The 12,664-nt window shown below is 46.7% G+C and overlaps 1 protein-coding gene across 1 annotated transcript in view; it reads right to left on the minus strand.

Annotated features, from left to right (window-relative positions):
* The window catches only part of LOC311230111 (uncharacterized protein), a 40,114-nt gene extending 29,333 nt beyond the window's left edge, over nt 1–10,781 (minus strand). The window contains exons 1-4 of the mRNA XM_084316278.1: nt 10,650–10,781; nt 6,945–7,039; nt 4,925–5,221; nt 4,090–4,314 (exon numbers count right to left, since the gene is read on the minus strand). Of these exons, the coding sequence (XP_084172404.1) occupies nt 4,090–4,314; nt 4,925–5,221; nt 6,945–6,989 (567 nt within the window). The 5' untranslated portion in view covers nt 6,990–7,039; nt 10,650–10,781. The remainder of the gene's footprint in view (nt 1–4,089; nt 4,315–4,924; nt 5,222–6,944; nt 7,040–10,649) is intronic.
* Between the last annotated feature and the right edge of the window lie 1,883 nt (nt 10,782–12,664).

The following is a 12,664-nucleotide window of genomic DNA, read 5'->3' on the forward strand; positions in this document are numbered from 1 at the left end:
AATAGCGCTGACCCCTATTAGTCGATTAGTCGACTAATCGGTCGAAATGAGCCGTAGTCGACTGCCAACCTCTTAGTAAAAAAAATTAAAAATAATAATAATTATAAATATTTTTCTTTATCATTCATTCCAAAAGAAAAGAGGCCTAGAAGCGTGGCTAACGCTAATGGCACGCATACCAGAGGCTAACTGCCTACAAAACAGGCACAGCGGCACTGAAAGAGGATTTCACCCTTCTAGACTAGACAAATATCAAGATGTATCCATCAGTGGACCAATTGCATGCTTTTGCAGAGGACAAGAAGCCTTCAGTCGACTCCTTCAGACATCAAGCACCCCCCACAGCCCAAATGGAATGATGAGAAAAAAAAATAAAAATAGACTAATAGTCGACAAATTTTGGCCAATCATAGTCCACTATCCAAATCCTTAGTCGGGGACAGCCCTAATTGTAAACAATATATACAGTTTCGCAGCATAAAATCCTTTTAGTTTTTTACACTGTTGGTCAGTTATTTAACTCTGTACGGAATACCATTGACCCCAATTAATTTACTTTCAAAAATGTATTTAACCGGGGGAGCTCCCGTAGCTCACCGCATATCTCTGCGCTATTTCTGCATCTGGGAAAACCGTGCTCGTCACGGATCTGGGGGACACGAGTTCGATTCCCGGACCCGCCGTCATTTCTCAGAATGTCTTCCCCTGCTCTACATCCCATTTCAACCTGTTTCTGTCGGTCATGCTTGACCAGAAAAGCGATAAACGCTAAAAAATTAAGTTTAAAAAAAAATAATTTATTTAACCATGTCCAGTTATACAGGTTAAATACTGTAAATATTTCAAATGATGATCTTCCATACACAGGCGGAGGAGGTATTTTTCCTTTCTGCGTCCTGCCCTGCTCCTATAGGTGCCACCCCTCACCAAAAACACACAGTATTTCCTAGTGAGTCTCATTGCAAAGCTTACATATGTGAAATAGTTGGGGGGGTAGGGGGGGGCGCAATCTTTCGAAACATAAAAAAACGTGTTGTTTTGCGTCTATATTTATCACATAAACCAGCCAAAAAAAGGTCAGTTTTTGACTGAAAGGGCAGATGCTGAAGGTTATTCAGGGTGATCTTGTTTACTTTTAAAACAGATATCAAAGATCAAGAAGTTCCCTATGTCAAACCATGGTACAATGAACTATGAGGTATTAAAGGTATGAGGTATAACACCATTTCCAAACTGGATTTAAAAGGTAAATCATAGGTCTGCCTGCAGTGAAGTACACAAGACATATATCCTACATTTTAGTTAGTTATTAATCTATCTACCTTTACCATTCGCATTGTTATTTCTCAATCCCTCCAAACTGTGCGTACGCATGGTGTAAAGTCAAATTCTTTTTTCTTCTTTTTTTATAAATCGTATCGCATCTTTCAAGCCCTGTTTTGTATGAACGCAATGGTTATAAATGAGGCCCCAGGTCACCCCTTTTCTCCCCTGTCTTACCTCAGGTTTAGACGTGAACCACCTCATAGACCCTCAATAACCCAAGAGTAAAGCTAACTTTATACTTGAACGTCAAAGTGGCGGCGCTAGCGCCCAAGAGGCCACGGTGAGGACTACGTGCAGCTGAGGGTAGCACCCAAGAGGCCACGGTGAGGACTACATGCAGCTGAGGGTAGCACCCAAGAGGCAACGGTGAGGTCTACATGCAGCTGAGGGTAGCACCCAAGAGGCCACGATGAGGACTACATGCAGCTGAGGGTAGCACCCAAGAGGCCACGATGAGGTCTACATGCAGCTGAGGGTAGCACCCAAGAGGCCACGGTGAGGACTACATGCAGCTGAGGGTAGCACCCAAGAGGCCACGATGAGGTCTACATGCAGCTGAGGGTAGCACCCAAGAGGCCACGGTGAGGACTACATGCAGCTGAGGGTAGCACCCAAGAGGCCACGATGAGGACTACATGCAGCTGAGGGTAGCACCCAAGAGGCCACGGTGAGGTCTACATGCAGCTGAGGGTAGCACCCAAGAGGCCACGATGAGGTCTACATGCAGCTGAGGGTAGCACCCAAGAGGCCACGATGAGGTCTACATGCAGCTGAGGGTAGCACCCAAGAGGCCACGGTGAGGTCTACATGCAGCTGAGGGTAGCACCCAAGAGGCCACGGTGAGGTCTACATGCAGCTGAGGGTAGCACCCAAGAGGCCACGGTGAGGACTACATGCAGCTGAGGGTAGCACCCAAGAGGCCACGGTGAGGACTACATGCAGCTGAGGGTAGCACCCAAGAGGCCACGGTGAGGTCTACATGCAGCTGAGGGTAGCACCCAAGAGGCCACGGTGAGGACTACATGCAGCTGAGGGTAGCACCCAAGAGGCCACGGTGAGGACTACATGCAGCTGAGGGTGCGTCTACCTTAATGATAAGCAAGCAGTGCAAAAATGCGGAAGCATTCGTCACCGCCGCCACTACGGTAAAGCGCCTTTCTTTTCAGGCCCGCTTGGGAGCTGTCGCGCGGAAATAGGCTTGTCTATTGCCATTCTCTTTGACAAACTCTAACCTTAACCAGCTCCTTAACAGCGCCTAAACTTAACCGTTCTAACCTTAACAACTCCGAAACAATGCCTAACCTTAACCTTAACCTTTACCATGCCTAACCTTAACCATAGAAATGATATTGCCATTCTCTTTGACAAACTCTAACCTTAACCAGCTCCTTAACAGCGCCTAAACTTAACCGTTCTAACCTTAACCAACTCCGAAACAATGCCTAACCTTAACCTTAACCTTAACCATGCCTAACCTTAACCGGCGAAAGAATACACGTTAAAAAAAAAATCACGTTAAAAAAAAAATATTCAATGGGATTCGAACTCGCCAGCAAACGAGCCATAGGATCCACAGCCATGTAGTCTTGCCAATGAGCTATTTCTAGATACTGAATAAGGGGCGGTGACTTATATATATTGAGCTACGCGTCGAACCAAGGCGGGATCTCATGCGCATGCGCGGGCACCTCGCGCGAGCACGCCGGCGCACGCACGCACCTGAGCGAGCACGCCGCCGCCGGTGCACGCACGGGCGCTGGGCGGCGGAAAATGAAAGGCGCATTACCGCACGCCACTACGGTAGAATGCTTCCGCATTCTTGCACTGCTTGCTTATCATTAATGAAAAGGCGCTGAGGGTAGCACCCAAGAGGCCACGATGAGGACTACATGCAGCTGAGGGTAGCACCCAAGAGGCCACGATGAGGACTACATGCAGCTGAGGGTAGCACCCAAGAGGCCACGGTGAGGACTACATGCAGCTGAGGGTAGCACCCAAGAGGCCACGGTGAGGACTAAGTGCAGCTGAGGGTAGCACCCAAGAGGCCACGGTGAGGTCTACGTGCAGCTGAGGGTAGCACCCAAGAGGCCACGGTGAGGACTACATGCAGCTGAGGGTAGCACCCAAGAGGCCACGATGAGGACTACATGCAGCTGAGGGTAGCACCCAAGAGGCCACGGTGAGGACTACATGCAGCTGAGGGTAGCACCCAAGAGGCCACGGTGAGGACTACATGCAGCTGAGGGTAGCACCCAAGAGGCCACGGTGAGGTCTACATGCAGCTGAGGGTAGCACCCAAGAGGCCACGGTGAGGTCTACATGCAGCTGAGGGTAGCACCCAAGAGGCCACGGTGAGGTCTACATGCAGCTGAGGGTAGCACCCAAGAGGCCACGATGAGGACTACATGCATCAGGCGACGCCAACAATGTGTAGGTATGATGGTCTGTGCAGGTATGATGGTTGCCCCTTTGTGTAAAAACAGTTCAATCTATGTGAGAATGACTTGCATATACGACACTGAGTCCTTATTAATTCTAGGGCTGGGCAGTATGACCTGAAATCCATATCAAGCTATATTATAACATTTACCTAGTGATACATTACTTTTGGTGTTTTTGTTTTAACACCAGCACACATATACCACATTCTCCATTGTGTTGGCCCCCTTTCAACATGTTTGTAATGTTTAAAATTAAACAGTCTGTGCACTGGAAGAATGCATCACCTTCTTTTTACACCACACACACACACACATTGTTTACCTCTCTGTCTTCTTCCTCTCCTCTCCTTCTCTTGACTGTGGGGCCCTCGTCACGCCTGCCCCTTCGAGAGCTAGAGGAGGTTCCAGAGGACTTGGTTCTCCTGGAGGTGGACGGAGGTGGAGACTGGAGCTCCTCCTCTGAGGGGGCCCTGCTGCTCTTGTCGTGCCTGGAGGAGGCACCCCTCTCTGGCCTGGAGTGCTCCTGGCGGCCCCCGGGACTGGAGCTCTGGGGGTTGAGAGGGAAGGAAAGAGATCATAAAAATAAAAAAGATATAGGGCGGCTACGTGGCGCAGTGGGCAAGGCGCTCGCAACGAATGCTGGAGACTAGGCTCGAACAGGATGCCTCCTGTTCGAGCCCCGCTCTCCACATTGCTTTCAGTTTAGCTGGTCATCCACAGTAATACACATTGGCCGTATTACGGGGAGGGAAACTGAAGGGTGGGGATCGGGCGTTGTGGACAGCGACTCCTACAGGTCGGTTGGTGCGCCTGCGCAGTAGAATCAAGAAGCGACGGGGGCGGGGCCCCTCCAAAGCCCAGACCCCCGACGCTGAAAGATCGAGCCGCGCAGGTGAAAAGATGCGACGGCTGTTACCTCGAGTATCGGAGGGGACTCGTGCTATGTATGACTTAGTCCACATTGCAGCCGGCTTGTGGGAGGCAAGAAACAGCGTTCGAAGACAGGGGAGGGTTGAATTGGACGATATGAAAATTGGGATGGGAGAAAAATAGAAAATGGGAGAAAAAGTGGATAAAAAAATAAATAAAAAAAGATATGGGTACAATTATGTCTGAACGAGATTCATGATTTTGGTATTCCATCCCCTTCTTTTTACCTCTCTGTCTTCTTCCTCTCCTCTCCTTCTCTTGACTGTGGGGCTCTCGTCACGCCTGCCCCTTCGAGAGCTAGAGGAGGTTCCAGAGGACTTGGTTCTCCTGGAGGTGGACGGAGGTGGAGACTGGAGCTCCTCCTCTGAGGGGGCCCTGCTGCTCTTGTCGTGCCTGGAGGAGGCACCCCTCTCTGGCCTGGAGTGCTCCTGGCGGCCCCTGGGACTGGAGCTCCTGGAGGTGGACGGAGGTGAAGGGGGGGACCACCTGTCCCCTCCGCGCCTCTCTTGCCTATAACCCCTTGTCTTAGGGTTGAGAGCAGAGGAAAGGGAGGTGAGGATGAAAATAGGTAAGGAGAGGGTTCTCTCTCTCTCTCTCTCTCTCTCTCTCTCTCTCTCTCTCTCTCTCTCTCTCTCTCTCTCTCTCTCTCTCTCTCTCTCTCTCTCTCTCTCTCTCTCTCTCTCTCTCTCTCTCTCTCTCTCTCTCTCTCTCTCTCTCTCTCTCTCTCTCTCTCTCTCTCTCTCTCTCTCTCTCTCTCTCTCTCTCTCTCTCTCTCTCTCTCTCTCTCTCTCTCTTCTCTCTCTCCTCTCCTCTCTCTCTCTCTCTCTGAAATCCAAAAACAGGAAAACATAAAACGGATTTCATAGGAGAGTTAATAAAGGTATGTCATGTCTGTTTTTATTTCAATCAGAACTGTATTTGGAAGTCTGGGTACTAGCTATCGATGCATGTTTTTATTAAATGTTTATAGTCAAATGTTAAATAAAACCCCTGCCAATACTTTAACTAGCAGTACAAATGTTATATAAATCCAATACCTTCTGACTTCGAGATTTAAAAAAACATGTTAAAATTAATGTGTTGTGTCTCATCTTCATCTGCTACTTGCAGGCGAAGACAGACCTTCTCAACAGGCTGCAGGGGGAACATCTTGCATTTTATCACACGTTGTTCGGAGGTGTGTTTTGCCGAGTATGAATGTCCGTTCTATATGCCGTAAACTATCATTAATTTGATCTCCGAGAGACATCCCCTTCTCAATCTAGCACCAATTCCACCTCACGCACTGAGAGAGGGTGGGTGTGTGTGTGTGTGTGTGTTCGCCACACTATGAGGCTATGCTAACAACATCCGGCCCTTTGCGCAAATTATATTTTGGGAAGGGGTGAACTTGGAGTTTTGAATAGAATTCGGCACACAAAAAAAAAGTTCTGCACGTGCGTTCCGTTGGTGGTTACCGTACCGTTGCATTCGTTCGGTACACAGCGCGTACTGAACCGAAGGTCCAGTACTGAAACGGTTCAGTACGGATACGTGTACCGCTACACCCCTAGAATCCAGTATGAAGAACAGCATAGATTGTGCTGAGAAAGGGGGCGGCTACGTGGCGTAGTGGGCAAGGCGCTCGCCACGAATGACGGAGACGCTGGGCTTGCCTGTTCGAGCCCAGCGCTCCACATTGCTTTCAGTTTAGCTGGCCGTCCATACTAATACACATTGGCCGTATTAGGGGGTGGGAAACTGATGGGTGGGGATCGGGCGTTGTGGACAGCGACTCCTACAGGTCGGTTGGTGCGCCTGCGCAGTAGAATCAGGAAGTGTCGGGGGCAGCGTGAGCCTCCCACGCGTTACTCCTCGCCACTGAGAGATCGAGCTGCGCAGGTGAAAAGATGCGACTGCTGTTACCTCAAGTACCGGAGGGGACTTGTGCTATGTATGACTTAGTCCACATTGCAGCCGGCTTGTGGGAGGCAAGAAACAGCGTTCGTGACAGGGGAGGGTTGAATTGGATTATACGAAATTGGGATGGTAGAAAAAGCATAGAAAATGGGAGAAAAAGTGGATAAAAAAAAAAAGATTGTGCTGAGAAAGGACAGATTTACAACATCATTGGTAAATAGGAAAACGGGATTAGGGTTAAAAAGTTCTGGATTTACCCTTTAACATTATCAGAAAACAGATGGAGAAAGAAAGAAAAAAGAAAGTGAGTAGAGAGTTGGAGAGACAGAGAAAGAAAGAAAGAGTTACCTTATAGATTTTGACAAGCCAACCACCTCTCATGGTGAAGTTCATACATGCGGCCACAGCTCTGCTTCCTCCTCGTCCTCAAACCAAACTGACGCCTTCAAAAGGAGAGACACAATGGACACAAACTGTCACCTCAGGCCTGTGCGATATGGGGGGGGGGGGGGGGGGGGGGGGGTCATGGAACAGATGTCCATCCAACTGGACTGCAGGATAATGGGAAGAGTGATACAGTATCAAATGGTAAATGGTGCATTTATATAGCGCTTTACAATTAGTTCCTCACATTTTACCCATTCACTCACACATTCACACACCGATGGCAGAGGCAACCATGCAAGGGCCAGGCGCCAACCTGCTCATCGGGAGCAGTTAGGGGTTAAGTGGCTTGCTCAAGGACACTTTAACACACTGCCTGGGAGGAGCGGGAATCGAACCAGGAACCTCCGGATAACCAGGCGACTGCTCTACCTCCCGAGCCACTGTCGCCCCAGTATCAAAGTGACACTGTAATTGTCAATTAACATTCGCCAGAATTTAAAAACCCTTACTTACCAATCGTGATGTTAAGTGGTGAGTGGTGAGATACTATGACCCATTTGACATCGAGTATCTATCGTTCAAGATGTGAAAAAGGAATAATTTTTCCATCCATTCATTCCCGTTTTATACCGTGGTGAATTATGGTTTTAGAGCGGTTTAGGGTAATTCCTGGGAGGCTAGTAATAGGCCGTGACGCATATTATACTTAAAGGGGAACTATTTTACTATTTCTTTCACTATTTGGGCACTTTTACACAATTCCTGTGAGTCTATGGAACACCTCTGTAATATATATATTTTTTTTATTCATTGTTTTGTATTTCTAATCAAGTCCTCAAAAACAGCATTTTTCTACCTCAAGATCTCGAGCCGTTTTGAGCTGATGTGGACTGGGGTGCAGGTGCTGGTGCCTGAGGAGCCACATTAACATGCAGCAGTGACTATATGACATCACATATAGGCACATTTTCAAACGACTCAGTTCAGTGAGGGTGAATATTGTGAGAGGAGAATTGGAAGAATGCGCCAATATGAGAATTTTGAGACATAGATCATATTAATATAAGTTCACATAGCTAGGAAACAATGCTAAACACTCAAAAAGGCCATTTATAAGATAGTTCCCCTTTAATACATTGGCATTTCGTCCCTATACACGCTACAATAAAAAATTTGAATGCATATATATTCTGTATATTATGTTCCATCATGAATGCATGAAAGGGGGGGGGGGGGGGTTTCTGATGAATTGATAGTCAATAACGGCATTCGTTAGTATAACAGCATATGCTGATCAGGGTGATGGCTATGAAAACAAGGCACAATCAAGCTGAAATTGACGTTAGATTGCTCTTACCTGTGGCTGGTGAGATTCCAAAAAGATTATTCCAATTATTTGATTGCCATCTGCTAGATCCTATGTCCATTTGGGCCACGACATAACCCACCACAGCATAATGAATCGGGGGTCCCGAAAACTATTCAATGCGATCGGGTAGAGCCCTCGGTCCAGGCTACTAGAAAAGTCCGCCCGGATGAATTTCATCGACACACAGCCACATACAGTCTCAAAAGGAGTGCAACATCGGCAGCATACCACCAGGCGGCGGTATTGGACTTTTGCGATTGCAGACTCATTCCCTATGGTTACACAGACTCCCTGGATGGATAATGATTGGAAATAGCGAATAAAAGAAATAACGATCAAATAACGAGTATACTCGTTGTTGGCGTCCAATGATTGGCGGCCAACAACGTATACTCGCCGTTGGCGGAGAATGAGTTAATAGACCTGTTCGCTGTATACAAACATACCGTGTCCGAGCCAATCAGCAATACCAACTGAGTCTAGGGATGGGTACCAATTCCTGTACTTTTAAGGGTATCGACCGAATCACGTCGGTACTACCGAGTACCGATTCACGTGAGATCCACCGGTGCCCATTTCGGTACGGACATTTTTGAATTTTATTTTTATGCGTGGATTGTGGATCTGAATTACGACGAATCTGAATCTGTGGATTGTTGAATTGTATCACTGTCACTCACACGTTATTGTGATATTGTAACTGGGATTAAAATGTCTGAGGAGATGCGCTGTTTGACGGATTTGATGACGTGGACGTGACTTGAGAAAATTAATGAGCAATTGCAAGCCTTTGACGTTTTGATGAATGAATTTGAGAAAATGCATTTATCTGTTCAAGCACTGTTATCTGATGATGAAGAAGAGGGTGATGAACATGACTGGTGTCACTGGTATAAACCAAAGGTTAATCAATTCAATGCATGTATGGATGATGTCCGAAAGAGATTAAAACCTGATTAATAGTGAAACTGTATAGCCTCCAAGCCTCTCTGACACGTTATTTCGGGGGTCGCGCCTTGACAACTTTGGGAACCATGTATTTATATAGTACATGATACCTAAGCACATACAGTACAGATATCCTCATGAGTATATATTAATTTGTATCAATTAGATACTCTTTGGGCTTGTTTTTATCTACTTATTCTGAAAGAGTTGAACTAATTATTTTCGCTAGCAAGATCTCATTCGATTATTCATTCCATTAAGCCTACTGCCAGCAGGCACATTTAAAGAAATATAATCTGATTGGGGTAATGAGGGACTTAAAATGTGCCTATAGATTATGCATTTAACTTGTCGGCGAGGCTATTGAGCCGTACTGTATTGTACCCATTCTGCAATCTGTTAATAAAGTTTTCAATCAATCAATCAATGCCGTTAGAAAATCAGGATTTCTGCGATCGACACCTGCTGTCTTTTCAGGTGAGGCGGCCGCGCGCAATTATCCTGAGTATCAAGTCTGGTTTGAATTAACGAGACTGAATCAGCGTTCGAGGAACAGGGAAAGCCTGGATTCAAACATCGGGTTAATTGAATCTGGCTAATGGGACTTTTGATCGACTTAGTTGAACCAGGTATGGGGAATAGGGCCCTGGTCTATAGAGATCAGTATTCTGCCCAGCACCATGTCATTCATTTTATGCTATTTGCTGTGAAGCACTTTGAGCTGCAATCCATGTATGAAGGGTGCTATATAAATAAAGTAATTATTATTATTATTGAAGCATAATTTGTTAAGGTTCCAGAAAGGAGAAAAATCCCATGTATTATTATGATATGCCTCTAAGAATAGAAAAGGTGGTAAAATAGGGCGGCCGGGTAGCGCAGCGGACTAAGCGTCTGCCTACCACCGCAGAGACAGTGGGATCGAATCCAGCTGCACCTCCGGCTTAGTCGGCCGTCCATACTGACACAATTGGCAGTGTCAGCGGGTGGAAAGCCGGTGGGGTGTGTCCTGATTGTTGTAAACAGCGACTCCTACAGTTCGGTCGGGGCGCCTGCACAGCGAGGGAGGGATCTGGGGGAGGCAGTGTGATCCTTCCACACGTTACACTCCCCCAGTGAGAGTCCTCGCTGCCAGGTGAAAAGAAGCGGTTGATTGGCTACACATGTGTCGGAGGAAGCATGTGATAGTCTCCGCCCTCCCAGACCGACGGTAGGGGGTAAGTGCGCAACGACCAGGAAGGGGATTGGGAATTGGCATAACGACTAACGAGAAAAACGGAAAAAGGAGGAAAAAATTTAATAAAAAGGTGGTAAAATATAAGCGTCGAGACACACCCAGGTACACTTACAGCTCTTAACCCCCTCATCTCAATGTAACAGTACTTCACGCTCGGTCCAAAGCGCTCCTCCAGAGCCCTGAACACGGATCCAGGGGTCATGTTGTATGGAAATCCTCCCAATTTGATCACGACTGGAGGAAGGACGTCAGGAAACTCAGGAGACAGAGCCTGGAGAGAGATCTGTAGGGATGGATACAGATAAGAGAAAGAAAGCAAGAGAGTAGAAGAAAAGGGACTTTATTAGTAAGAGAAGAAGTCTTTATTCGTCATGCAGATGAACACACACATGAGATGGGCGACCCACAGGAACACACACACACATTGTGTGTTGCCGATGAAATGTCTCTCTGCACTTAACCCACCCTGTCGCCCTTCCCCCCAAGGGCAGCCGGGAGCAGACATGGGCGTGGGGCCACGCCCGGGGACCAGTCAAAATGCTCCTGTCTGCATGTTTTTCCATTAGGTTTCTCTTATCAGGAGGGGAAACCCTTGCGAGCACTGGGAGAACATGCAAATTCCACACAAAGGCCCGGGAGATACCCCACGGGCGGCACTGTGGCACAGTGGTCCGCACTGCTGCCTCACAGCAAGAAGGTCCTGGGTTCGAACCCCAGCAGGGGGCCTTTCTGTGTGGAGTTTGCATGTTCTCCCTGTGTTCGCGTGGGTTTCCTCTGGATACTACGGTTTCCTCCCACACCAAGACATGCATGGTAGGCAGGGACTACAGATAAAAACTAGCTCATTAGCTAATTCTGGCACATTTACATTGATGTGGAAACTGAAGATGTTCATTAATGTGCACTGTCCCTGGGTAATTTTTTTAATAAATAACTTAACCTGGGTACCTGGCAAGGTGGAAACCGGGTCCCAAAGCGGGAATAAAACCCAGGACCTTCTAGCTGTGAGGCGACAGTGTTAACCACTACACCATCTTTTGGGAGATACTGTACTGTGTCTTGAACAATGTGAGTGTCTGCCAGTCTCATAAGCATCCAACATAAACAATCACAAAGAACATTACACGCCTCGTCCAGGGGCGGGGCTAGGGGGTGGCTACTTGGGCTCAAGCCCTGAATGTTTTCTGAAAAGCCCTGAATCTATTTTCAAAAAATAAAAATAAAGTTTCTCTTTTTTTTGGACAATTAATCATTGTTACATGAAAATATGTTTGCACCTGATTTAGCAGAAGCTAATTTCCATCTGTAGTCTATCCAGCTGCTAACTGTATTTGAGTGAGTTAAGTCTTGGTGTTATGGTACTCAGACCTAAGCTTTAAATCACAATCAACAAGTTGACAACAACATAATTCTTCCACCTTAGAAACATAGCTAAAGTACGGCCATTTATAAATCAAAAGGATGCTGAAAACTAGATCCATGCCTTTATCTCAAGCCGACTCGACTACTGTAATGCACTCCTTACCGGCCTCCCGAAAAAATACGATGATAACTATTTTATTGCAATGCACTATTGCATTATTTTATTCTATTTTACTAACTATTTTATTGCACTGCACTATTTTACTTTGTATCAGTGATAATCAAACCGTAAACAAAGACGCATATTAACACTTTCAGCGCCAGATGGCGCTGTTTACCGTTACTGTTGAAAGGCCAGCGCCTTTTAACATGGGGATACGTGGCTGTGTAAAGCTATATTATATATTATAGCTATGGATCTAATAATATAGTCGATTGTCATTGAGTTTCTTCCGGTCAAGATGCAAAAAACATTTTTCCATCCATACATTTCCGTTTTATACCGTCGTGAATATGAGTGTAGTTTCAGGGTGGTCTGGTGTCATTTCCAAAATGACAGACACCAAGCCACATCGTTTCAAATGGAGTGCAATAGCGGCCGGAAGGTGTTAGGCGGCGGTATTGGACTTTTGAGATCTCAGACCCATCCCCAGTGATAACACAGGCTGCCGGCATGTCTTTATGAATGGAAATATCGAATAAAAGAAACAACGATGAAAACCAGACTATACTCTGCTTTTCAGGGGTCCTGGCGCTCAACGTTCG

Source organism: Notolepis coatsorum (genome assembly GCF_963971535.1).
Source record: "Notolepis coatsorum genome assembly, chromosome: 1".
NCBI lineage: Eukaryota > Metazoa > Chordata > Actinopteri > Aulopiformes > Paralepididae > Notolepis > Notolepis coatsorum.